Genomic DNA, 24707 nt, shown 5'->3' with positions numbered 1-24707 from the left:
CTAAAATTTTCTATTTGTTCAGCTACTTCCTTTTTTGCATGTAGAAAAGGCCTTCATTTGCCTGATTTTATTTCTTTTGTTTTTTCCAGTCACACTGAATTTTCCTGTGCGCTCAAGAAAGAGGACTATTTGATCACACTTCAAATGCATTTTAAATAGGATTTGAAAACAGTGAGGCTGTTGTAATTAACGTATCATAATGAGCATGCTTTAGATAGATACACAGATAACAAGCTTTTCATGTAAATGTTGTTAGCCAGAAGATAACTCTTCAACAAATGTAAAAGAATACTATTACAGAGACCACTAATATAGTCTATCACCTTTCCACTATATCAGGCTTTATTTTTATATCACTGCATGACTTCTTATCATGTGCTTTATTCTGTTCAATGACAAGTCTTTAATTTAAAAGCTACAGCTGATTTGACAGTTTATTCACAACCACATCTGCTACGGCAATGAATCTCTCGGTTGTGCAGTCCCTTACCAATGTCATCACATAGCGGGGGAGGCAGTCTAATGGCAAACACACACATACTCTTAAGCTACACCAAGACAACAAATAAATAAAAAGTAATCAAAGTAGTTTTTTACATGCTGAAGCAGAACAAAGACATTTTATGATGTTACAGTGACTGTGGGAGGGGAGGGAAGAAGAGATGACAGATATAGAAGATATATTACACCGCTGTTTGCAGCAGCATGCAATAAATCAAACAAGTGTGCTACCACTTCCACTTTAGCATCATCAGCAAACTTGCTGAGGGTGCACTCTGTGCCTTCCTCCAGGTCATTGAGGAATACATTGAACAAGACTGGACCCAGGACTGACCCCTGGGGGACACCGCTAGCCACAGGCCTCCAACTAGACTCTACGCCATTCACCACAACCCTCTGAGCTCGGCCATCCAGCCAGTTCTCAAGCCACCTCACTGTCCACTCGTCTAGCCCACACTTCCTGAGCTTACCTAGGAGGATGTGATGGGAGATAGTGTCCAAAGCCTTGCTGAAGTCCAGGTAGACAACATCCACTGCTCTCCCCTCATCTACCCAGCCAGTCATCCCGTCATAGAAGGCTATCAGATTGGTCAAGCATGACTTCCCTTTGGTGAAAAGAGGCCATGGTGACTGTCTTCATAAACCTCATGTGGTCTGTCGGCTGTGAACTGTTGCTGTTGGTTAGAGGGCATAAAAACCCTTTGAAAATGACAGTCTTGCCCAGGATTGATTCCTGGAGAGCCCTACTTTACTGAGCATCCTATGTTTTCTTAAAGTTCCACCTTCTGGAGGCATGTGATTAGGAGAATCCTTTCATTTCCTTTCAAAGACTACACATACCCATTTTCAGCCCTTATGGCTGTGAAAAAAAGGTTTAAAATACGAAGCAACTTCACTCTTAAAGAATCAGGAGAAAAATAACATCATTTTAAAAACTTTTGACTTTTAATCTGTTCTTGATTAGTTTTGACATCTGATTCTTTTTTATTTATTACTTTAAGTTTGGCAATAGCAGATACACCATGAAAAGACTACAGAGATTGGGTCTTTATACCTGCAGAAAAAGTAATCAATGTAATGGGGAGAAGGAAGATTATTTTTTGTTTCTTGTTAAACACTATAACATATTGAAACATAAATATCTCTGGCATCTTCATCTGAGTTTTTCTAGTACCAGGTACCTCTGTCAAGACAGAAAAGATACATTATGGAAAATACTCACATTTTTCAAACTAAGTACCAAATAAACTACCAGGCTTTCAGAAATTACAAATATTGACATTCTGTATGGAAATCAAAATTCTCACTGGGCCCCAAATTATGAATTTATATTGCCATGCTAAACAACCCATAGTTCCCCCCTCCCCCAAAACTAACTTCTGTATAGGACCTGAATGCCCTTGCTTTAACACACATAACTAAAAAGGCAGTATAATTAGAGATAGTCCTGAAGGGCAAAATTTGATTTTCTATTTTCATCCAAATTGCCCCAATAGACCTAGTTTTAAGACTCGAAGCGTTGGGTAGGCCCACACTGACTCCTCTTTTTCAGTGGTTATTGAATTATTCCATTTCCCAAAAGCTGTCCGCTAGGCTGGATGTGTTAGAAAGTAACTTTATAAAAGTACTTGGCTGTGGTTTCTAAATACACCTTGGCTCTACTGTTTTCGTAAAGAACAAAAGACCAAATAGGCACAAAAGCTAAAACTCAAAGTCACTTAAAAGGTCAGCTCCCAAGGGCATGGTTTAAGAAAAAACAACTGTAAGGATTCTATAATGCTTAACTACAGCACTGCTTCAAAGAAGCAGTTTCACATAAAGCTCTTTGCAGTGGTGCCTCCTATTTAAAATTTTAACGTTAAGTACAACATTAAGAGTGCTAAAAATAGTAAAGCGTTTTTTTTTTTCAGATCTGATATAGTAGAAATCATAGGACTAAGGCAAGATTATTTTCAGCAAAAAGTGCATCCTTTTTGTCAAAAAAAAAAAAGAAAAATGATTAGCAGATATTTGGCTATTGGAATACTGCAGTAAAAAGAGATTCAGGTAGCTCTTTGATTTGGAAAATTAGATGAGCAGAGTTGATTCAACTAAATTCCCAGCACTTGGAACAGAAAGATTACAGGTAAAACGTTCAAGAGTCATAAGGGATTCTTGAGATATAAATCCAACTCCTGAAGTGACTCAAGCACTTGCAAGATGTCATGCTGATGCTTTTAAACAGCTTAAAACGTTACAATTTTGATTTTTAATGGTCCCAGAATCCAAGACTCTTCTATTTTTACAGAAAAGAAACTGTTCATAACCCTATTGCCACACTCTGCAAATTCACTAATACCTAAACATGCCTAAGATCATGTAGTCTTGATACCACTGCAAGTCTCTGTGCAACAGACTCTCTTGAGAAAAGTGAGGACCACTGAGAAATATCTACTGACATTGCTGGTCCTCTGCTAGTTCTGAAGATAACCCAATAATTTGATCTCTCAGCCCTGACAACCCTAACTTCTAAAAAAATAAACAGAAGAAAAGGAAGAAAGAGAACGTGCCTACTCATAAGCATCTTGTAATAAAAATACTGCTGTGCTTCTCATCTACGCATGGTTGAACTTCAGATTGATCATAGGCTTGTGACATGATTATGAGATTCATTATTTGCAAGAGATTTGTTTCCAGGATGTTTGCATATCTTTTGACGGGTGCGCAGGAGGCTTAACAGGAAACCAGACTATTATTCTTCCTCTGAGTAAGTGGCATCTTGACTTTTAGCATATCCTCGCACAGGATTAAAACACAGTGATCACAGAACCATTCTTTACTTGTATAAGAAAATGATTTCCTCCTGGACTACTTGGCATGAGGTTTACCTTGGATTTTCAGTCCCTAAATTCTACAGTTCACTTATTTATGTCACTAACAACCAATTTATGTCTTGGTTCCATAACGCTTACTCTCATGAAATAGACCCTTGAAGTCTACGGAGTAGCTTACATAACTAAGGAGTGTATGTGTTCAGATATCCCATTGCTTCTTTCAACATTGTTTAAAAAGAAGGTGTCAAACTAGCTGCAATAAACACAGAGGAAGTGTCTTTTTGGCATATTACAGTGATTTACTCTGGAGAATATTCATGATTACTCTAATTATTTTAGGTACAGATTGCTACTGTTAAGATAATTGCTCAAACAGAAAAATGGGCAATTAGGAACTATAAAATCTTTTAAAATCTGCTCAGAATAAATGAATTTATTTTAGTGAATGTTTACATCTTACATGACAGATATTTCACCACTTTTTAATAAGGGCAGCTTTGAGAAAAGGCAGTAGCTAAGAAAGTAATTACTAGGCTAAGCTTTTTAGGCAAATGGTGACCATCTCCAGAAAAGCTTGTATAAAAATAACATCTCATTTGGTGAATCTCTCTTCATTTTCTCACAGGTCTGCACTGCCCTACCTCACAAGGGCTATGAAAACATCCATAGCATCATTTTAAAAAGTATTCTATGAAATCATTGCAGAAAAAAAAAAATTGCATCTCTTCTCACAAAAGGTGTGGTAGCATATTGCAAAAGATCATGCAAATGAAACATCTGTCTAGAAAAGTAGTAGCATATAAAAATTAGCTTAAATTTTAAAAGTATGCTAAAAAGATTTAAAAACATTGTCAGAGGAAATAAAAAGTATGGCACAGAATATAATCCATATCTTAGAATCAACAAAATAAACATCAAATTCGAATTAGGTGTCTTAAGAGTTAACTGTAACATATACTGTATTTGCCCCCGGAGAATAGGGTGACACAGAAAGTGCTAGTACAAACCTCCTTAAGGTTGCAAAAAAAGAAGAAAAAAAACAGAGCAACCGTAAGCTAGCTGGAACTCCCTTAAAGGAGAGAGCCCTTCCACACTAACCACTAAACTACCCCGAAACAGGAATGGCTGCTAGGCACAACTGATACAGCCTGGAATTGAAGTTAAAAGTGGAAATTATCCATTGGCCACAGCTATTAACGTGCCAATGTGGTAAACTGGATAATATTCCAAAAAGGTGACCTATGAGTTCTGATCTCATTTCAGGTTATGCTTTCTGTAGGGGGCCCTTAAAGCATTTCCTTCTCAGTGGGAGAAGCAGGATTCTGTTACTTCACACAGTATTATCACATGTTAAATACAGAATACTGTTTGCTAATAAGCAGGCAGAAACAGCTTTCACTCAAGGTAACAAAGTACTGCTTGTGTCTGCGCATGCTGAAGTACATATTGCTTTTACGAATATTGGAATAAAAGTGGATATTGCAGTGAAATCCCTGCAGTTAAAATGGTTTAAAAGTAAATCAAATTTGTTTCTCTTTCAGTATTTAATACTGACTAAAAGATTTTATATGACATACTATTATGGAAAAAGCCTTAGTTTGTTCTTATCTTTTTATACATTGTTTTTGTTCTTTGAAAACATAATCTAAATTTTATTCTGGCTTTCTCTGTAATTCAGATTTTTATTTAAAAGTCTCACTTTTTGTCACAGCAGCAAAGAAAACTTGATTTAAGATAAAAATTTAGGCATGCAGTATATATCGAATCAAACTGAAAACATACTTCTGTTTCTCTGTTTCCTGCGCCATAGACGGCATGAATACTTTAACATGCACACGCACAAATTCCACTGTCCTTGCCACCACAAAATAACAAAACAAGAGAAGGATTGAAAATTAAAATAAAGCAGCCTCAGTACCCCGTCCTGCCAGCGCCCAGGAACCTGCACTGCACATCGCCTTGAGACAAGCGATGCACGTGGGAAGTCCACCTCACTTGTCCATCACTCCTTGGAAAAAGAGCAGGAGTGCTGCAGTTTGAAGGATACAAACAAGCCCTTCTGCTGTGGTTCTCTGCTCTAAGTTCTCTATCTATCAATTAGACAGTAAAACAGCCAGACAGTAAAATGACTAAACCAGGATATCGTCTGGAAGACAACAATCTTGTTACAAGGAATAAACTATAACGAGCAAAACATTACTCTTTCATTCACTGTCTCTGAAGGGAAGGCAAGGAATTGATTCCATCTTCAGCTCTGTGCATTACTGTTGGCTACCTTATTATTCCAAGAACATACATAATTGTAATCACTGTAGAATAAATTCATATTCATTAACTCCTATAAAAGTAGGATGGAGGTCATGGACAAAGATCTGCCAAGAATGCCGAGGACGGCTATAAATTAATCCTTGTCATATGCAAGGCCTGAGCGGTAGAACAATAGAAATTATAAATAAAACATTGATTAATCTAATTTCAGTGAAAAGAAATAAGCAAAGGACTTGGGCCTAAAAAGAGAAGAAATGTTTTCTAAATTATTTAAACTTCTGAACTCAGCACGCCACACTGGACTGTCTGCGTCTCAGGAAAGACCACGCTATTGTCCAAACTGAGGAGGCTGTGAATGGGGAGTCCTGAGTAAACAGCAACTGGCCAAAGAGCACTGAAATAGGGCTCAGCAAAGCCAGGTCACGGAGCTGGGGAGCACTGCTAGCAGCTCGAGAAACCTTGACAAGAGCGCATTCAGGTCACCCTACGAGGCTCGTAACTTGAAGGGCACAAGTCATCGTGCTGAAGTTAGGGGGAGCACCTGCCTCCTAAAACCTTAAGCACCTGCTTAAGTTCTTGTGGGCTAGGGCACCCAAACAGTTGCGTAGGCTCCTACGGCTATTTTTTTTTCCAAAATGGAGAAGGAGATGTTTGCCAGGGCCCTCCCCAAGTCCCTTCGATTGTACCACTGTACTCACATTTCCTCTTCTTCCCAGACTCAAAGTGTACAATACACACAAAACATAGTGAACATTGAGTCTGCACTGTTTCACTTTAAATAATCTCTTAAGGATCAAACCCTGCAGTCTCTTGCAGCCCCTGGCTGAAGCAATAGTCCCAAAATGATATAAACGGGAGCTGAGCCCAAGTAAGGGCTATAGGATTCAGCTGCATGAGGAAAATGCTTGAAATTACAGAACAAGCTATTGGGATAAGACTTTATATTTCAACAATATATTTATTCTTTTATTAAATCGCTGGAGAGCGTGGGGAGAAGTGGAGGATGCCACTATAGAAAACCATATCGTATTTGGATTTCCGAGCCAGAAATGTGCATAATAAGTATTTTCAGAATCCTGCGGAATTCTGTTTTTTCTGCTTATTCTTTACGTGCCACCCAGAGAAACTAGGTGCCAAGCACCAATCAAGTATCACAGCTAGTTAGGAGCAATCTAAGAATGGAGGAAAGAGCAAAAAAAGATTGTCAGTAGGCTCCTAATTAGCAGCCTAGACCTGGAAGGAGGCGCTTGGGAAGCGTCTCGGATGTGTCTGGATTCCAAAGAAAGATCACTGCGGTCACGAGCGGTTTAGGAAATTGAGTTCTCAGTCTCTGCAAGGGGTAGGGGAGATATACACAGGATTTTTGGCGAGTCTGAGCAGGGGCATATGTGGAGCAGCTGCAAAAGCAGACATCCGTCTACTCTCAGAGACGAACAGAGGAACAAATACGCATTGCACAGTGATGACAGCCCGCTTGCTGCTGGCTTCTACTGGGAAGGCTGCATCTCCCTACCTGCAGTATTTGGGGATGTTGTGTTTATTTTGCTTCGGCTTGATGCAGTTCAAAACAATGCAGATTGCCCTCCTTATTACTTAGTGATTAGAAGAGCAACTGAAGGAGCTACTGAAATAAACAGGTCTGAAACATATTTTAATAGGAGCCATTCTTCTTATGCAGAGTCCAGCCTTGACAGAGTAATCAACTCACTCCAGCTGTCTCTTCTTTCCTGCTCCCCTCAACAGTCTTATTTCCTGCACTGCTCCTACCTTCTTTACCTTTCTTTTTCTTGGGGTGTGGGAGCTACCAATCCCAAATTTCCATTTCTTTTTTCATAAACAGTAAAAAGATTAAAAAACTGAACAATAAGCGCATAAGTCAATACAATAGTACTTTACTGACAGAAGCAACTATCTCCGTTGGTCACATTCAGCATCTCTAAGCCAGAATCAGAAATGCTGTGTGTTGCCTATTCTCCATATATATTGCTGCTGTACAGACACTGCAGATGTGTCATTCTGAATCTTGTATTAATAGTAGATGCAGCCAGAGTCACATATTTTTTGCCTATATAAACATGTAATTTCTTATCAACAAGAATTTTTTTGCATACTGATAAAATAGCAATCAACTATTTCAGGATTAACTGAAGCTTTCACCCAAACAAATGTGTTCAATTCAGAAAGTTCAGTCTTTAATACCGATAACTACCTTTTCCCTAAGAAACTGATGTTCAAAAGTTCTTTTCTCTGTGTCACTAAAATAGCTATTTATTATGAAAAACATACTTATCAAATGTTGCCAAAAATGTAATAACTACACATCTGTTATTCTTCAAGTATATTTTTTCAAACCAGTTGCTATTTACTTAACATATAATAACAGTTATTAAATCATTCTTAAATCTGTTTTGTGGAACCTTAATGTAAAACATTGCACACAGGAGCGAAATACCACAGGAGCAAAATTAAAAGCGGAGTAGATGCATTGTTAGCAGCGGAGTAGTTAAGTCGTTGAGTTAGAAATTATAATTCAGAAAAAAAGCTGTAAGAGGGATCTAAAGTCTGGAAAGCATGCAGAACAGTGATTTTAAAGAGGCCCAGTACAGTTCATTTAAAGTTTTAAAGATATTAGAACATTTCTAGGTCAGCAAATACCTAATAGCAGAAGACATTTCTTTAATCACTATTGAATCTACTAGACAAGGACATAAGATCCATCACGAGGTAGTTCAAACTGGAGATATTCAGATTAAAAGAAGACCTTTTTCATTTTTAATTCTCAGCAGGGTAGCAGTGTCATTTTCAGCCCTGCTAGCAGTGGCTCTTTCGAGGCTCTCTGCTGCAAGTCTCAAAGCAGCTCCATCACAGGAGGAGGCCAGCTGAGTGACTGACCTGATCCTCTCTCCCTCTGAATTTTAACAGGCTTTGTGCATTGAGCTTTCTTTTTATTGCCAGAGTAGCCAGGAAACAAGTACAGTTACTGTTGATTGTTCATAACTATTTCACTGAAGAGTAACTTCGGTTACTCACAAAACAGTGTGAGGGGACAGCTTGCATGGCATGCAGGTATCACACACACATGCGTAACATTTGAAAGTGTGCTTCTCATAGGACAGCAGAATATTCTTCATAATTCTCCAAATTTCTCCAAAACGTTCTACAAAAGCTGCAGGCAGGAACTGCAGTCAGGATCATGTTGGACAAAGGTGATGACTACTATAATATGTTGCAATTAGCTTATTTGTAATGTCTCACAAACCAATCAATGATCAAAAGACCTTCATTTAAATCTATCAAACCCAGATACACTCCATTTAATTGAAAAGCTCTTAAGTCTAGTCATTTCCTGGATATAAAGCCTCTTTACTCAAGCTCCAGCATTTTTAATTTATCTCTCACTGAAAAGCAGTGTGCTCAACTCACAAGTAATGCTTACATAAAAGCGCAGCAATCAGACCTCTTGATGTATCTGTGTTTTCCAGGATACGAAGACAACAGCAATGTAAACACTCTGCTACTGCAGAATAAACATCATGTAACCACAAAGTAGAGATGACATAACCTCTATATTATCTAGGCTTAATATTCTGCAATGCAAACTGAGTGTCTACATTTCCTTCTGTCCTTCAGTCCACTCTAAAACAGACTGTTAAGAGGAACATTTTATATGGATTTTCCAGTTTTTAAGCAAAGATATATTCGTCCTTAGGACATGACTTTGAATGGCCTTTTTCTGTGTATCTAAAAACTTCGCTTCCTCCTGGAATGAGAATGTTCTTGCTCAACAACATATTTAAACGTTATTGATATTTCACAGCTGACTCAGGTGCGCCTAAGTCAACAGATTGCAGGGAATATGTTTTTAAATAGCAGAACATGTGCTGCTGCTTTTTTTCTTAGTGTTCATATAGAAAATATCAAAATGACTCTACAGGATCAGACCTAGCCTGTCCTACAGGATCAGCTCAGTACCCTATCTCCATCAGTGACCAGAAAGGGATGCCTACTAAAGGGTACAGGAAGCGGAAAACATACAGTGATACATCCTCAGAATAATCTCTTAGATCTGAGAGATTTGCAAGTTTGGGATTTCTATTTATGTGAATGCAAGTTAAGTGTATTTCCTGCATCAAAGTACTACACAGAGTAGTGCATATCCCCTTGTCTATTTTGGAAATGATTCTTTAAGCTTAAGACATATTGATATTAGGCATTTATATATAATATGATATAAAACAAATATTGCTAAAAAAAGAGTTAACTGTAGACTTCATATGTATATTACTTATGGATCTTTTAGTGAACAACTTGTTATTGCTAATGTCCTATAAAAGCTTGCACTAAAAATACAAGGAAGAAGAAATTAGTATTATGATTAAAAAAAATACCTAAACCTTAATTTTTCACCCATTTAGAGGACTATTTTTTCTTGTTTTCCCTCTGTCTAAACGGATATGAGAACAATTCTGCTTCTATGACTACAGCAAACCAAGCACATTCAAATCTTTATCCCATCAGTGCTAATGTGCTGCTTCAATTAAAGTTATTACAGAATGACAATCAATCTGTCAGGGTGAAGAAGCGTCGTCTGAAAGTCCTTCTTTCTTTTCAAACCAGAATGTCAATAATAGGATCTGTATAGTAATCTCTTCTAAATATTTGCCTCCTCGCAGGTAGGCTTCTTAGCTGCAATTCAGTCTATTAAGAATCTTCCTTGTTTCATGTGGTTCATACATTACACATACACACCCAGGTACTTTGGGTTCCCCTTGCTGTTTTGAAGTGCCTCAGAAATTGGAAAGTGCTTTCTAAAATATCACAAATAAAACACCTAATAACATCAATTTAAATAAGCTGACCATTTTCCCTTTGCACTTCCAATCCATAGACCTGAGGTATCAATTCATTCTATCTTTACTCAAAACCATTTTTTCCACACTCTGATTAAGGCAAACAGCACCAGCAGGTGATAAGCTTAAAGGGAGAATTGAACAATGAAAGAATCAATATTTCACTGTAGTGTCCTCCAGACCTGTATGATATCATGATGAACGAAATCCTCACGGAGAAATCAAATCAGATGTAACTTGCTAAAAAAGTACAACCTATTAAAAAAGAATCCCTCAATGGTACTAAACCTGGTGACTAAAAGTGTGTAATTTTCCTTAATGTACGATTTATTTTGCTGTGTTGTTAAAAACACTCCACCTCTAAACAGACAACATCCAGTAAGGTGTTACAATTAAGGAATTTCTAGTCTGATTCTTGATTAGATACTGAGTCACCTCAAATTATAGGTGTTGATGAACCAAAGCCCCTCCACTAGAGCTGTAACAGAATGGTATTTTTCCTTTCAATCAATTTTCCTTTCAATTGATTAATACTGTGCCTTACACTGTCTACAGGTTTACTATAACCTGCAGGTTAAGCAGTACAATGTACTTAAAATTTTCTAAACTAATAAAGAAAACTTCTAAAAAATGTGAAGACTAAAAATTTAAGCCAGAAATATTTAAAGATTAACTTTGATCAGAAACCCATCCAGGTTTATTAAATATTGACACTGCGAAAGACTGTGAAACTTGCCACTCAGCTTGCCTATATCGCTGTGGCATTTTTAAGCTTACAGGGCAGTAGAAGAGACATTTTCATGTGGTCACCTAACCTAAATCTTAAAATAATTTTGACTATTTGGAAGCTGTGAAATGAAAAAGCCCTTGTTTCCTCAAATCCTCTTTGCACAGCTACTAAATTATAAATATTCCATCTCATTCAGGATTTATAAGTTTTGCTAATAATGTATGGCAATAAAATGGCTATTTTTTTTTGCAGATTAAAATGTTGGTCTTTACAGGAACAATTCTACTGGTATCAAGAGATCTACAACAGAAATGCATTTGACCTCTTGATTTTATTTGGTGGAGGAAAAGTGCTTTTACTGTTCTGTAATATTTTACTTTTAAAATAATCAGAGCCTGCAAAGCTACAAAGATAAGTCAGCACAAGTGAAAAGCTACATTTTGACGGAGATGGAGCTTTATTGTGCTCAAAAATGGTTTGCTTTTCTGTTTTTCCTTTTAAGAACGAAAAATACAGTGTACCAGTGTTCACAATAATATCTATGAATGTGAGAGACTAGAAATAAAATACAACCCTTTCTATGTACTATCTTGTCTACTATGTTGCAAATAGCACTGCCCTTCAACTTTTAGAAAAGCAATGTTTAATATGGAAATCAAACATATTTTTAGCTGGTCCAGGCTGACCCTGTGCATACTCACACAAGGTCATAACACACATGCCTTCAAAATGATTCATAAAAAAAGAGAATTACTAATCATTAAGACACCAGCATCTCATTAGAAACTTCAAACAGATGTAAAGAGATGGGTGACCATCTTTCAGAGCCCACAAGTTTGTGGCGCAGCTTTTGAAGACCTAGAAGTTATTTAGAGACGTCCTTAATCCTTCTCCCCAGGTGCCACATTTATAGGTGAAGAAAAAGACAGAGGAAGCCAAGTATTTATTTCTTCAAGCAGTGTTAGCCAAGCAGAATCCTTCTACGAAAGGATGACATAGAAACAGCTGTTCATTTATTGCTGTCAAGACCTGAGGATCTTAATTACAGGCAGGGACTAGGATATTCAAATTTAAGCATCAGTTTTGCTCCGGGGAACTGCTTTGTGCCTTCAGTCGTGAAGACTCATTCTGGTTCAGAGAACTGGCCAAATCTTAACTACAAGCAAGGTATTCAAATGAGTTAGTAAGGGCATAAAAGTCTGAGCATTTATGAAGACTATGCAAAGTAAAGGTCAGGAAAAAAGAAGGGCTTTCTGTACGTGAGGCAGCAAGACGGCAAGTCATTTTCTGTTTAACATGATTAACATGGCTGTTTATCAGCTTCAGAAAGGCCTTACTGTCTGTAGGTTCTGCTGAGCAGATGCAGGCAGCAAGCACAGCATGCACTCCTACAACCTGAAGATGAATCCCTTCTCGCCCAGTTAACAGCAACTCAAGCACACCAGTGTACGACTGCAAACTACTCTATTAACGGATAACAGCAAAACTCTACATGAATGGGGAGCAGATTCTTTTGCTTACCATTTGTAGAAGGACAAAAATGAGATGGAGCACTTCGGCCTCAATGCCAGATTGCTCTTTAGTGGGCTTGGCCTAGTTTAAGTTCCAGGAGAGACATATGTTTCTGGTATGATGACTTTGTGGTTTAGTTTGGCTGCAGGAAGCTTTTGCATTTGAGGAATGCTGAATTCTGAATTTTCCTCTGAAGCTAAATAGTTCTCTGCCAGCTTTGGTCCTCTTTCAACTTCTTTTGCTTTTGTCAACTAACATGTCACAAGTTAGAAGTTTTGTGGAAAAAATAATATGAACAAGAGCAGTATTTTCATTCATAAGTAAGACTTCTGCCCAAATAGTGCGTTGCCCTTTTTAATACCAACATGCTACATAGACCCCAGCAAAAGACCTTCTGAGCCAAGTTCACATCATGGTGAATAAGTTGCTTCAGACCACATACTGAAGAAAGAGGACAGAAAACAAGAAGCTGAACATATATGTGCATGACACTGCATAACTTCCTGTCTACCTTTGAGGCCACAGATACATTTGATCAGCTAAAATAAATAATTCTGCAGTCCTGCATTTGCGCAGTTCTTCTTCCTTTTCTGTTTGCACCATTAAGGAAACAAGTTTATGGCTTACCTTTCAAAACCAATCTGCCGTAATGTTTTCTCCCATGTTGAACCTACACAAAGAGGAGAAAAAACAAACACCCTCAGTAAAGAACTTTTTTGTATGATCGCTCTTATTCTTCCATTTTCCCTGTGCAGCTGGAGTCTATATGGTAAGGCAATTTTTCCACCCTGACAGAAGTACTTGTAAATAACATCTGTTCTCCCCAGAGTGAAGAACTGTTAAGAGAGACTACCACTGGGTGACAGAAGTGTGTGGGGGGATTGCAGCTTATATAAGCCCTTTGCGCTGCCAAGCAGCCAGCCACTGCTACAGTTCACTGCGAATCCAAGGGTGGTCTCCTCGGAGCAACGTGATCTGTATCTGATCCTGAAAGCGCTGAGCTGGCATCTCACATCACGCACTCTTCACATTTCAGCTTTTCATTTTACTATAGTTTTTGTCTGATTCTTGCTGAAAGCTTTACAGCTCCTTCTGAAATCCAGCCCTTTTATTTTTAAGCAAAGCATGAAGATGTATTCCTGCTTTACTGTTTAACCCTTTGTACTCTTACAAATGACTTCAATGGGCTCATTTACTCTTTCTCCAAACAGTCAAAGACGTGGCCCCGCAAACTGCTCACATGGGCAGACCCAGTCAAAGAACTGCCTTCAGATGGATTTCTCGTGCAATTAATACAATCTAGATTTTCTCAAAAATAAAATCCCCAAAGCTGCAAGCATTAGGTGATCGGTTTTCAACCTCTGCTAATTTGCTACTTGCCAGTCTCTTCCTCATCACCGTTATGTGGCCCCACACATATAGGCTACAAAGAACATATGTATCTCAAGTCACACAGGTCTGAGAAGCAAATATAGGAGGACATGAAACTAGGTCATAGTTTCATGTCCTTTACTCTTCTGTGGGAAATGTAACTGGAGTCTAAACAACTACAACTCCTTTTCAATACTTCATTAAATTGAAATCAGACAAGTGATAAAAACTCCTGCTGCTGTAGCAGCAAGTCACCTAAAGGGGAACATATATCAGGAACAAACATTTGCTCAATTCTGTAAACAGCACAGGTAACTCCTTGTGAGTGACATTTTTTAGCACCAGAGAAATGCAAAGAAAACCAGCAACACTGCCCATAAGTACTGAGAAGGAGAGAAAAGAGGTGAAGGAGAGAAAAGAGGTGAAAGAAATCAGCTTTGTCGGATTCCGATCTAGAGAATTTCAGGATTAGATACATCCTGTGCAGCAAGTGCCCGTCCCTAATACAGACTATATCAAAAGCAGGGATTATATCCTTTCCATTGACAATCAAAATGCTGTTTGTCAAAGTAATGTGGGAAAAGTGGTGACATAACATGGATAGTCAGAAAAATCTCTGTAGACATATCTCTTACCATTATTACCTTTCCGTTCTGTTAAAATCATCAGCTGAGAAGTCAATGGCCTTCTATGTTTGTAGCACAGCATTTATCTCTAATTTGCAACTTTTTAAGTATTTGAATAGGATCTAGTACATACTTTTTACCTTTTAATTCAGAACACTTACTGCAGATCTAAATAAGAAACTAAAAACTCAGTTTCTGTGAACTTTGGGGTTTTTTAATTCTACCATTCAAATTCTTTCTCCTTCACTAAACTTTCCAGGTTACCCCAAAAAGAATGTGGTAAATTTCTAAAGCAATGATACAATTTTCTATATAATTTTATCTACTATCTTTCTGGTTTGCAAATCACAGATGGAGCAAATCAAAACTGAAGTTAAAGGTCATTTCCTTATGGAGCTATGTTGTGCAGGGCTTCCTTGCCCAAAGAATTAAGTTAACAAGGGCCAGCCAAAAACAAAAAACAAAAAACACCACACCTTGTATTAATCTCTGTTTTGTAAAAAGGAGGGAAAAAATCTGCATTAAAGTACACCCTCCAAAAATGAGCCAAAGTTTACTATTTTACTTCACACAAGAAGGATGTAAGAATGTTCTCTAGATACATCTGGAATTTTTTCCTGATTCACATTCTCACCACCAGTTACTTCAAACATCAGTTACAAGCATATTTTCAGGGAAAGGCTCTGCAAACATTTAATAGTGAAGCAAATAGTTTAGGGTAAAGCTTTTCTGTTTAGGATTGTAACAACTATAACCAGTGATCAATGTAAAATCACTTTTAATGATCCCCATTCACTATAAAGTAGGCAGGGATTTCAGACCCATATCTCACTGAGTACTCAGAGATAGGAAGTCTTCAAAACGGAGGTGGAGAAAGCTTCACCTTCACATTAAGGGAAAAAATTGCCAAGTTCTGCTCTGGAATAATTGAACAATGTACACTGGCTGATCAGTACAGGAAGCTTCTACCAAGACATCTCTATTTGCTTGAGGTGAAGCAAGACTTCTGCCTGCAGGACAGGCCTAACTAAACACAGTACTTTTCTCCAACACCATGTTCCTATTTTATAAAAATGTTCTCTACAGACACCTTCATATTGTATAAAGAAAATCCTCTACAGACACCTTAAAAGCAATCAAAAGCAGGATAGCAAACATTCTAACATCACACACTTATTTCAAACAAACATGAAAATGAAAAATCACGTATAACACAATAAAAGAGTCACCATTTTATTGAGAATAAATTCATTGTGAGAAATAAAGAACCACTCTATTAACATCTTCTATTATGGTTTTTTCCCCAAACCCTCACCTTCTGCACACCACTAGAATATATCTGCTTTTGCGTAGCACTGAAGAATCAGGCCATTGTTAAAAAGTTGCCTGTGCCGCTCCACAGGTAAACGCAGAGCAGACACAAGCAATTCTCTATATAGCTTATTTGATCCTGCTGGCTCTGAAAGAATATTCAGCAGTATTTGAAGACTGAAGATCTGAAGACTGTTGAAAGAAAATTCTTCAGCAATATTTCTTAAAGCACAGACTAGTACTGGCATCTTTAGCCAGTGTTTCTATTCTTTCCACTGTTTTGTATACTAGTTGCATGAATTTTTCACCCCAAGGTTGGCTTCACTTCAGCTGCATGATATATAGACAGTCCCACAGAAAAAAAGAAAGAGAGAAAAAAAGAAAAAGAAAAAAGGGAGTTGTGTCTCCACTGGTTTGAAATCATCTTTTGGCTGCAGCTGGTTAGCAGAAAGCTCTTTGAAATGCATGCGACTCCTCTGAAGCAAAGCCTGCCAAGAACACAACTAACATTTCATATTAAAAAAATATACATCTTCTTTATGAAGTCTTATTTTAAAATGTTTATGATCTAAACACTCTGTTTTAAAACTTGCCAATTTCATTCTCAATGGTATCAACTTCTACAGTGCTCTAACAGCCAAAAGTAAATACCCCGAGGAAACAGCAGCATTAAGAAGAGTAACGCTATTAAATATCTAGAAAACTTATTATTTGAGTTAAACATTACTTGGTGCTTCCAAAACATTAGACAAAGTTTAAGTCACGTAACTCTCATTAAAATCAAAACAGGAGTTTTTGATGAATTAAAGACTCGATCCTGCTCCCAAAGAAATCAATAGGAATTTGCCTATTCAATTCAGCGTTTCTCTCTGTTGGGACTGTGGAAAACATTCACCTGTAAGACTTTCAGAATCAATCCATTACTACACTTTGGTTGCTAAGCTAATTTGGCTTCTCTTAGCTTTCTGTGTTTTACCACAATGTCAAAAATGCCAAAACTGTTTATAAGAATATCTTAATTTGGTATTCATGTAATTAAGCTTTTGTTCCAAATACTTGCTCCAAAGTGCCTGACCATTCCCATCTGTTCCAAAGATTCTGTTTTACATTAACAGCACTAGTTTTAAAATTCTTCAGAAAGATGAAGCATAATGTACTTCAAGAATTACTGCTCACATTTAACAGGAACAATGGTAAAACGTGCATCATGCTCACATACACACTTAATGAAATCCTAGCATAAGAACGGCATGAGAATATGAGACTTAATAAAATAAAATGAAAAATATCTTTGTGAAATAAAAAATTGTCTTCTTTGACAGGTAAGCTGTCATTTACATGAGAATTTCCATATTTGTTTTAGTTTGGCTACTACTACCTGCTTACTGTGAATTGAATGAGAGAAGACTCGTAATCCTCTGCTAGGCTACCTACCTTTACAAATCGTGATGTTGCCGAGCTGCTGAAGTGCAATAGCAGGCTTAGGGGAAACAGAATGATATACTCGGTAAGTGATTTTCAGCCCTTCATGGAGGTTGCACAATTATTCACTTTGAGCCGTATCATGCCATATCTGCGAATATAGCAGAGGTCTGTAGCTGTTCAGGGGGAGCTCTGGCATGCATTGTAAACACACAGCAAAAACTCACACCTCCTGGGCCATCCTGATGCATGTATGCATGAGGGTCTCTACAGACCTGACTGTGTGCAGCGATTAGCCGTGGCCCCGCTAAATTCTCCTTCCATCAGTTAGTGCCTGCTGCAGCAATACCAGGCTTGTGTCTGGCTCTGATCTTGCAGCTTTTTATTAGTACAAAAAATAATTCTTGCATTCTTTTTTCATTGTGATCGGACATAAGGACCAGAGGCAAAAATCCAACTTAATTGAACCAAAAGACACCATTTGCCACTTTCAACAAGCATTAGGATGAGCCTGTCGGAATTCGAAAAAACAGTGGGAATAGTATGAAGAGCTTCAACACTTGGAATGGATGGACAAAATATATATAAATTACATCAACTCAAAGGTAACAATGCATGGGCATGAGATTCTTGGAGCCTGTCAATGCAGTATCACAGAGAGTCACCCAGGCTTTCTGAAGGGACAAGCAAGGTACCAGGCATAGCACAGTCGCACTTAGACCACCAGAGTTTCATGCAGGCATGACCCACATAACCCCATTATGATACATTAGAAATAGACAGACATTCTTCTTGGGCTTTCTGATTATCAGAATTGAATTGGTCTTTTCTCTAATGTTGTAAAGGAAAAGGTGTTTTAAAGGACCTGGTGATTTTGTACAGTTTAGAACATTCCTACCAATTTTAGAATGTTGACCTGGAGCCTGTGACACTTACAGAATCCTGTGCACTAGGAGAAAAAAAAAAACAACCTTCACATATTTAAGAGATATAAAACAGTGATACAGAATACTCCAGAAATGAAAAACAATACTATTAATTTGCTAATCCAGTCCATCGAGGCTGCCATTTCTCAAATCTGTTTCTCAAACAACCAAGCCAAAAAGAGCACACAAGTCCCCAGCGAACACTCGAGCTAGACTAGTCAGGGACCCAAGTGTCAGCGTCCACATGTAAAACATCTCAACAAGCTGCAGGTGCACGATGGCCTATCCTGCTAGAGATTCTCTTCCAGTAGAGATTCGCACACCATTTAAGCCATGTGAGGATTGACAATTTCCTTTCAGTAGATTGAGGCACACTGCTCTTCTGAATCTTCTTTATCAGCGAGCTAAAAAACAATTGCTCCACTAGTACTACTAACTTTTTGAAATATATACAACTGCAATTGATAAAAATTTCCATGTTTAGATTTTCAGCAACTTCAAATGTTATTTACAGTCGCTCGCTCCCAGTAGCACTCTTTTAGTTTTCTCCCAAACAGAAGAGTTTTAGATCATGTTTTTTTCAGAAATTCTACCTTTCGGATTTTTAATGGACATAGAATCACTGGTTTTATGAAAAAAACTAGCAACTTTGAATATAGCAATGCATGTGGCATGGGAAAACATTTTTTGTACTTTCTCCATAGTATCATAGAGATATTACAAATACTTACTAACCTATACATTATCCAATGACATAGCTAGTTACATGAAAAGTGCCTGTTACAAAAAGGAGCATTTCTCCCACGTGAACTGGCATCAGGCAATACCACCGTAACGTTTAGCAACTGTCTGTTTTAAGAAACAAATCTCTCTTATATTTGCTCTTTCTTTGACTCAAACTATCTAGGCTGCATCTGCGCTCACTGCTGTGACATCCGACACAGTATATAATGCAGGATAATAACATTTCTTTGGACATGAGGTCTCTTAATATGGCATATTACTCTGCTGTGTCCATGCTGGTGTTTTAATTCGGAGCAGGAGTGCATTTCTTGAGCAAATCTCTTTTTGTGCCCGTCCCCACTCCGCAAGCTTTGGGTTGCATGACAGAGTGATCTTGGTGTGCGCAAACTGGATTCCTTTCACATGAAACTAAACTGCACCTCAAGGACACAACCACTGTGCTTCAACCACTAATGGGCATTCAGGCCGCGTGAGCAGACCAGAGCTAATCCACAGGCAAATCCTCTCAGAACACGTACGGTGTGGAGGACAGGGCCTCAGCACCAACTGCTTCATGCCTATCCTGCCGTGCTGCTTGCTAAGGCCAATGCAGCTCATGACACCACACACATTCCCAGTCCTGAGCTGCTCCCAGAAGGGCTTTCCAGTCACCTCAAGGGCCAAAAAGGTCAGGGTGCTCATCCTTGGCACTGCTCTCTGGGCTGTGTCCCACATGCTCAGTGCAGCCACAGTCCCCATAAAACCTCAGCGAGCCAGTTCTGTGAGGCACAGCAGCAGATTATTTCATTTTAAAACAACTTCTCAGGAAGAGTGAATAACAAGACAGGAAAAAAAAAAAAAAGGCTATTATAGTGTTGCTGCGCCTACTGAACAGATAAAAACCATCAGTAAAACAGAGTGGAAAGCCAGTGGTCTAAGCCTCTGGCTAGATCAAACATACATACCAAGAAAGAGGTCATTTTAAGAGCAAAGACCAGGCATTGCAAGTCTTTGCTTGCCTTCTACTTATACCAGCTTTCAACAGACTTTTGACTGAATAAAGAGTACAAATTTGATCCCAACAAAATAATGTCATGGGAAAGGCTTATTCCGTATTTTCTGCTGCGAGGCAAATATTAAATTATTATCATGAGATACAAAAATTGCTTTTCAATTAAAAAAAAAACTTGACTCATTCCATGTTAACTGGAAAAATAATAATAAGCAAAACATTACTTCTCTTCTAAAGAGATTTTAATGAGTGGGAAAATTTACTAATAAAATGAGCAGACTAGGAATACAGAGCAAAGTGCACAGTCCTGACACTACGATCATGTGTATGCGCAGAGAGATGCATACTGCTGTAAAATAAATATTAAGACGACAACGGCTATGGTAAAGTGATTCACAGCTGTTTCTGGGAGTCTTCTCTCCCATCCTCACAAGCTCTGGGCGCCTGGAAGGGCCAGCAAAGCTGCCAGGGATGAACAGATGAATGGGGACCCAAACAGCAGCTGCTGCATGGTACAATACAGGCCTAGCCCATATTCTCTGTTTTGGTTTGGATTAGGACCAGAACTAACTAGGAGGTGGGGGCGGGAGGGGGGGGAGGAATATTTTTTTTAAAGTGATCAATTAACTTGAGTCAGATAACATAAGCTGAAATACTACTTAGTGCATCTGGGATATACATGATCCAGCACCTTCCTGCTGGTTAGACAGTGCCAAACGGAGGCAACCTGAATCAGAGCCCACGGGGCTTGAAAATTGCACAGGAGCCACATGCTGCGCCTGGCAGCAGCAGCCAGCTAATAATAAAGACGACTTTGCAATGAGAGCCCCATCCAGATTGAGCCTAAGTCATAGAGAATCACTTTCAAAAAAGTGTGAATTTCAATTAAATTAGTTCTTTAGCTCCATTTTGGGCATTTCACAGGATTTACTTTAAGTCAATATTTTCCAAATTATCCTGCACAAAGTACTTAGATGAGGTGTTCGATCCTGCTGGGATCCGGCTCTCTCCTGAGCTGCCATGGAGCTTTAGAGGACCTCTGCATCTTTCTGGAGCAAGGCTGGCCAAAGTGCCAAAACAGAATCACACTGATCCAACTATAGCTTTTTAAAATGTGATTTTTATCATCACACAAAGTGAGCTGCAGAAAGACCAGTGACTTTGAGCTATATCCAAATCTACAGAAATAACTGGATAGATTTAAATTGAGTTCATGGGCCTGGATAATTTGGCTGAAATGGGAACAACTAGCCATAAGGAATGATATAAAAAAATATGTATCATTCAGTAAAGTGAATAACAGCTACTATTTCTACCTTAGTGATAAATTACAATGGGAATGGAGGAAGCAGTTGTTTGAGAATTTGAAACATTAACTACACGGGATACTGGTTTCATTCTGTCTGTATCTTAATATTTTTATATCTTTAAATATCTAGAAGGACTTACTGTAGCATGTTTTGTTTTAAATGTGAAGTTTATTTGTTTTTAATATCGCAATCACACACACCCTTTTATAATTGAGGATAACAGGGGAAGCGAATTGTGGAAGACACAATAACTTGGAAGAAGAAAATTTGGAAAGTAATTTCTACATTTCTTCTTCCATATCAGGTTTGTTTAAAATGATTCCTTCGTAACAAAGTTAATTGAAATTGGCTGAATTGCTTGACCTTGTTCTTTAATCAGCTTGTTTACAAGGATGGCATTTGCCAAAGTTTCAAAACCAATAATGACTTCTTTTGTCTGCTTAGGTATAGTAAATCAAAAACACTTAGAGACAACCCTCCCCGCCAACACATACACACCTAAAACCACACTTATTTTAATCTCATTTCATTTCAAATTTAGTTCCTGCACAAGGCAACAAAACAGAAAAACCCACAGCACTTGAAAATCCTCAGGGAATGTGTTTCAGATGAAACATGAGATATCTGGTTAATGGAAAGCTTTTTTTGTTTAAACAAATCTATTATTTATCTATTTGTTTGCTGTGGTGGTTGGTTGATGGTTTTTCAACCAAATTTCCACAAACAAGAGAAAATCTAAACTAATTTGGGGGCTTTTATTTTTTCTTAAATAGACCTGCTCCCTCTTTGCCATGGCAGCGGACCTCTGCAAAAAACAATGAGGAAAAGGACTTTGCACATTGTGCAGAACAGAACTTTGTAGGTTACCAGCACAAAATCACACTCTAGGAGCGAAATGGGAAAGGATTGCCTGGGTCCACGGATATAAAAGATCTTTTACTCTTTCTCACAGCAGAAAAGGTTGTCAAGGGCTCTGAGAAACTGCCTTGAAGGAAGGGGAGATTTCTTGCCACTGCCATGAGGGATTTCAACCTACACAGCTAGTTAGACAGGCACTGAGTTTAAAAGCACCAAAGTTTGGCTCCAGAGCTGCTTCTGAAAGAAGATTAAATAATTTTTTTTTAAATATGGAAGATTGATTTTGCTCTGGTTTTCAAAGTAAAAGCAAAAAGAACTTAAAGAAAACCTGTAGTAAGTTTTATTTTTCATAAACCTGAAGAAAATGTGATTTTTCTCCATTTCTGTTGGCAGAGAAGTTCTCTCCTCTCTCAACCTCAACCAACACTGCTCTGCCTGCTAAGTAGCATCTTAGAGGCAAGGTTTTCACTTCAGAGTGTGACGGGCATCCCTCCAATTTCTAGAACCACCCTCTGCTTGGTTTTATTGTAACATAATATACTGTTATGAATAATAATGTCGAGCTAGTTTCCTGCAGTGATGAATGTGTACAGTGTGCCAGCACAAGGAATTTGCTGTGCATTGTCCCATTTTCTCTTTTTGCCTCATAGGAAGAATGAGAGGTGAGCAAGAGCTTTTTCCCGATTTCTGCAGTATAAATACAGGGAAGCGGGGAGGTAAATACAAAGAGTGTCTTCAATAGCACATCCATATACCACTAATTACGGACAAGAGAAGTAAGGATAGGAAGCTGGCAAATTTTGCACAGAAAGAGGAGGGACATTGGGATCATAGAAAAACAGCATTCCAGTGGTGGTATCTTAGACTCCACTAACATTTTGCAATGCATACCTTTTCTCTGAAATTGTCTCTTTTTTTTTTTTAATGACTTTTTCTAAGGATGATAAAGAACCATTTCACTTACTTTACTTCCCTCACAGATTGTGCCTTTGAGAAAGCACTTGCACCCTGTCACAGAGATAGCAACTCAGTGATGGTAGGCCCGAGGACCTGCTCATATCCAAGTTTTCCAGCAAAAAGTAAATCATTTCAGTGGCTAAAATAACACTAGATAGGAAGATAAAAAGTTACACCTGATGGGCAGTATCTGGAATAAACCTTAGAAAATTAGTTTGAGATGTGTACATCCTCAGCACCTCCTCTTCCACAGAGGATGAAAAGAGCAGTTTCAAACTCTCCTTGCACTTCCATGTTGATAAATGAAGACAGCAGTGACCGCACCAAGTATCAACGCCTTTGCGGCATGAAAGATGCCCTGGCCACAAACGCTTCGTGAAAGAGATCTGGATACAGAAGAAAGTCTTCTCTGGGCAGTAGAGTGAAGTAGGCACACAAACTCAACTAGTCAGAGAAAGGGAAATGCTTTCAATAGATGTTATTTTTCCTCCTAACAAATCTAAAAAAGCCTTATCTACCTCAGCCTCTAAGTATAAACATGCACACACAGAACAAACGATTTCTTTTGTTTTCATTTTCTTTGTCTTCAGTGGAGACTATGATTCTGTGATTGCACTCAAACTTTTTCAAACCTCTAACCTGCAAGAACAGAAAGGATGAAGCCCTTCTGGACGTGCAATTCTCATTCATCTGAATCAAGAGAAAGTTGAACCGTATGGCTCTTAAGCTGCTATAGGAAAACAGAAGAGACAAAAGAATTAGGAAAAACACAGACCCTATTGGGATGCTAGTTGCAGACTCAGCCCAATCCTTCACTGTTAGATACGCACGCTAATAAACACATTACTCGCACTTCCTCGCTGAGGAGCTTGCACGGCCAAGTGTGCTGCAAGTCAGGGGCGGGGGGTTAAGATCACCGAGGCCCCTGAAGGCCCACAAGGGAGACCCACCAAGGACAGGGAGACTCCACATCTGCCCCTGCCTCTCCCTTCCCACTCGTGAACACACAAACTTTGGGGTTTTCTACGAAGCTTGGAGAAATCAATGCCGTGGTCTTTACCTCCTGCAACTTGTTCCCCCGCACACCCGAAACATTTGCTGGAGTTCACCATGCAAGCCATGGGAAGAGGGTCATAAACAAGCATTTCTCACCTGCTCTGTGCTCTGTGCCCTACAAAGTAATCAAGCTCAAGCAACTACAAGTACCGAGACAGATTTCAGAGGGAAGCAATGCTATGTGATTGTGCTCACTTTTGTCTATAAAAAGGCTGCAGGATTGCATCCAGTGTATTAGCGGATCATTTCCCAACACTTAATTAGTTTTCATTAGGATGCCACAAATAGCATGAGCACTATCAACACATTGAAGAAATCATCAGGTTGCCTAATCATTCTCATCTTTAAAAGTACTCTGGGCTTTCTGTCTTGCCTGCTTCAAATAGTTTACAACTGTGCTGTCTACAGTTACATGCTTAATTAGGAGTATTAGGAGTTATTTCTCCCCATTTAGTTTGTTT

The 24707-nt window shown here is 38.5% G+C and overlaps 1 protein-coding gene across 7 annotated transcripts in view; it reads right to left on the bottom strand.

Annotated features, from left to right (window-relative positions):
• PIEZO2 (piezo type mechanosensitive ion channel component 2) overlaps positions 1–24707 on the bottom strand; it is a 317797-nt gene that overhangs the window by 155859 nt on the left and 137231 nt on the right. For all 7 annotated transcript variants that reach the window (XM_068932155.1, XM_068932160.1, XM_068932156.1 and 4 more), the window contains exon 4: positions 13302–13344. In XM_068932155.1, coding sequence (XP_068788256.1) covers positions 13302–13344 — 43 coding nt within the window. The remainder of the gene's footprint in view (positions 1–13301; positions 13345–24707) is intronic.

This window comes from Struthio camelus, chromosome 2 (assembly GCF_040807025.1).
Source record: "Struthio camelus isolate bStrCam1 chromosome 2, bStrCam1.hap1, whole genome shotgun sequence".
NCBI lineage: Eukaryota > Metazoa > Chordata > Aves > Struthioniformes > Struthionidae > Struthio > Struthio camelus.
This window is presented reverse-complemented; position numbering and strand designations above follow the sequence as displayed.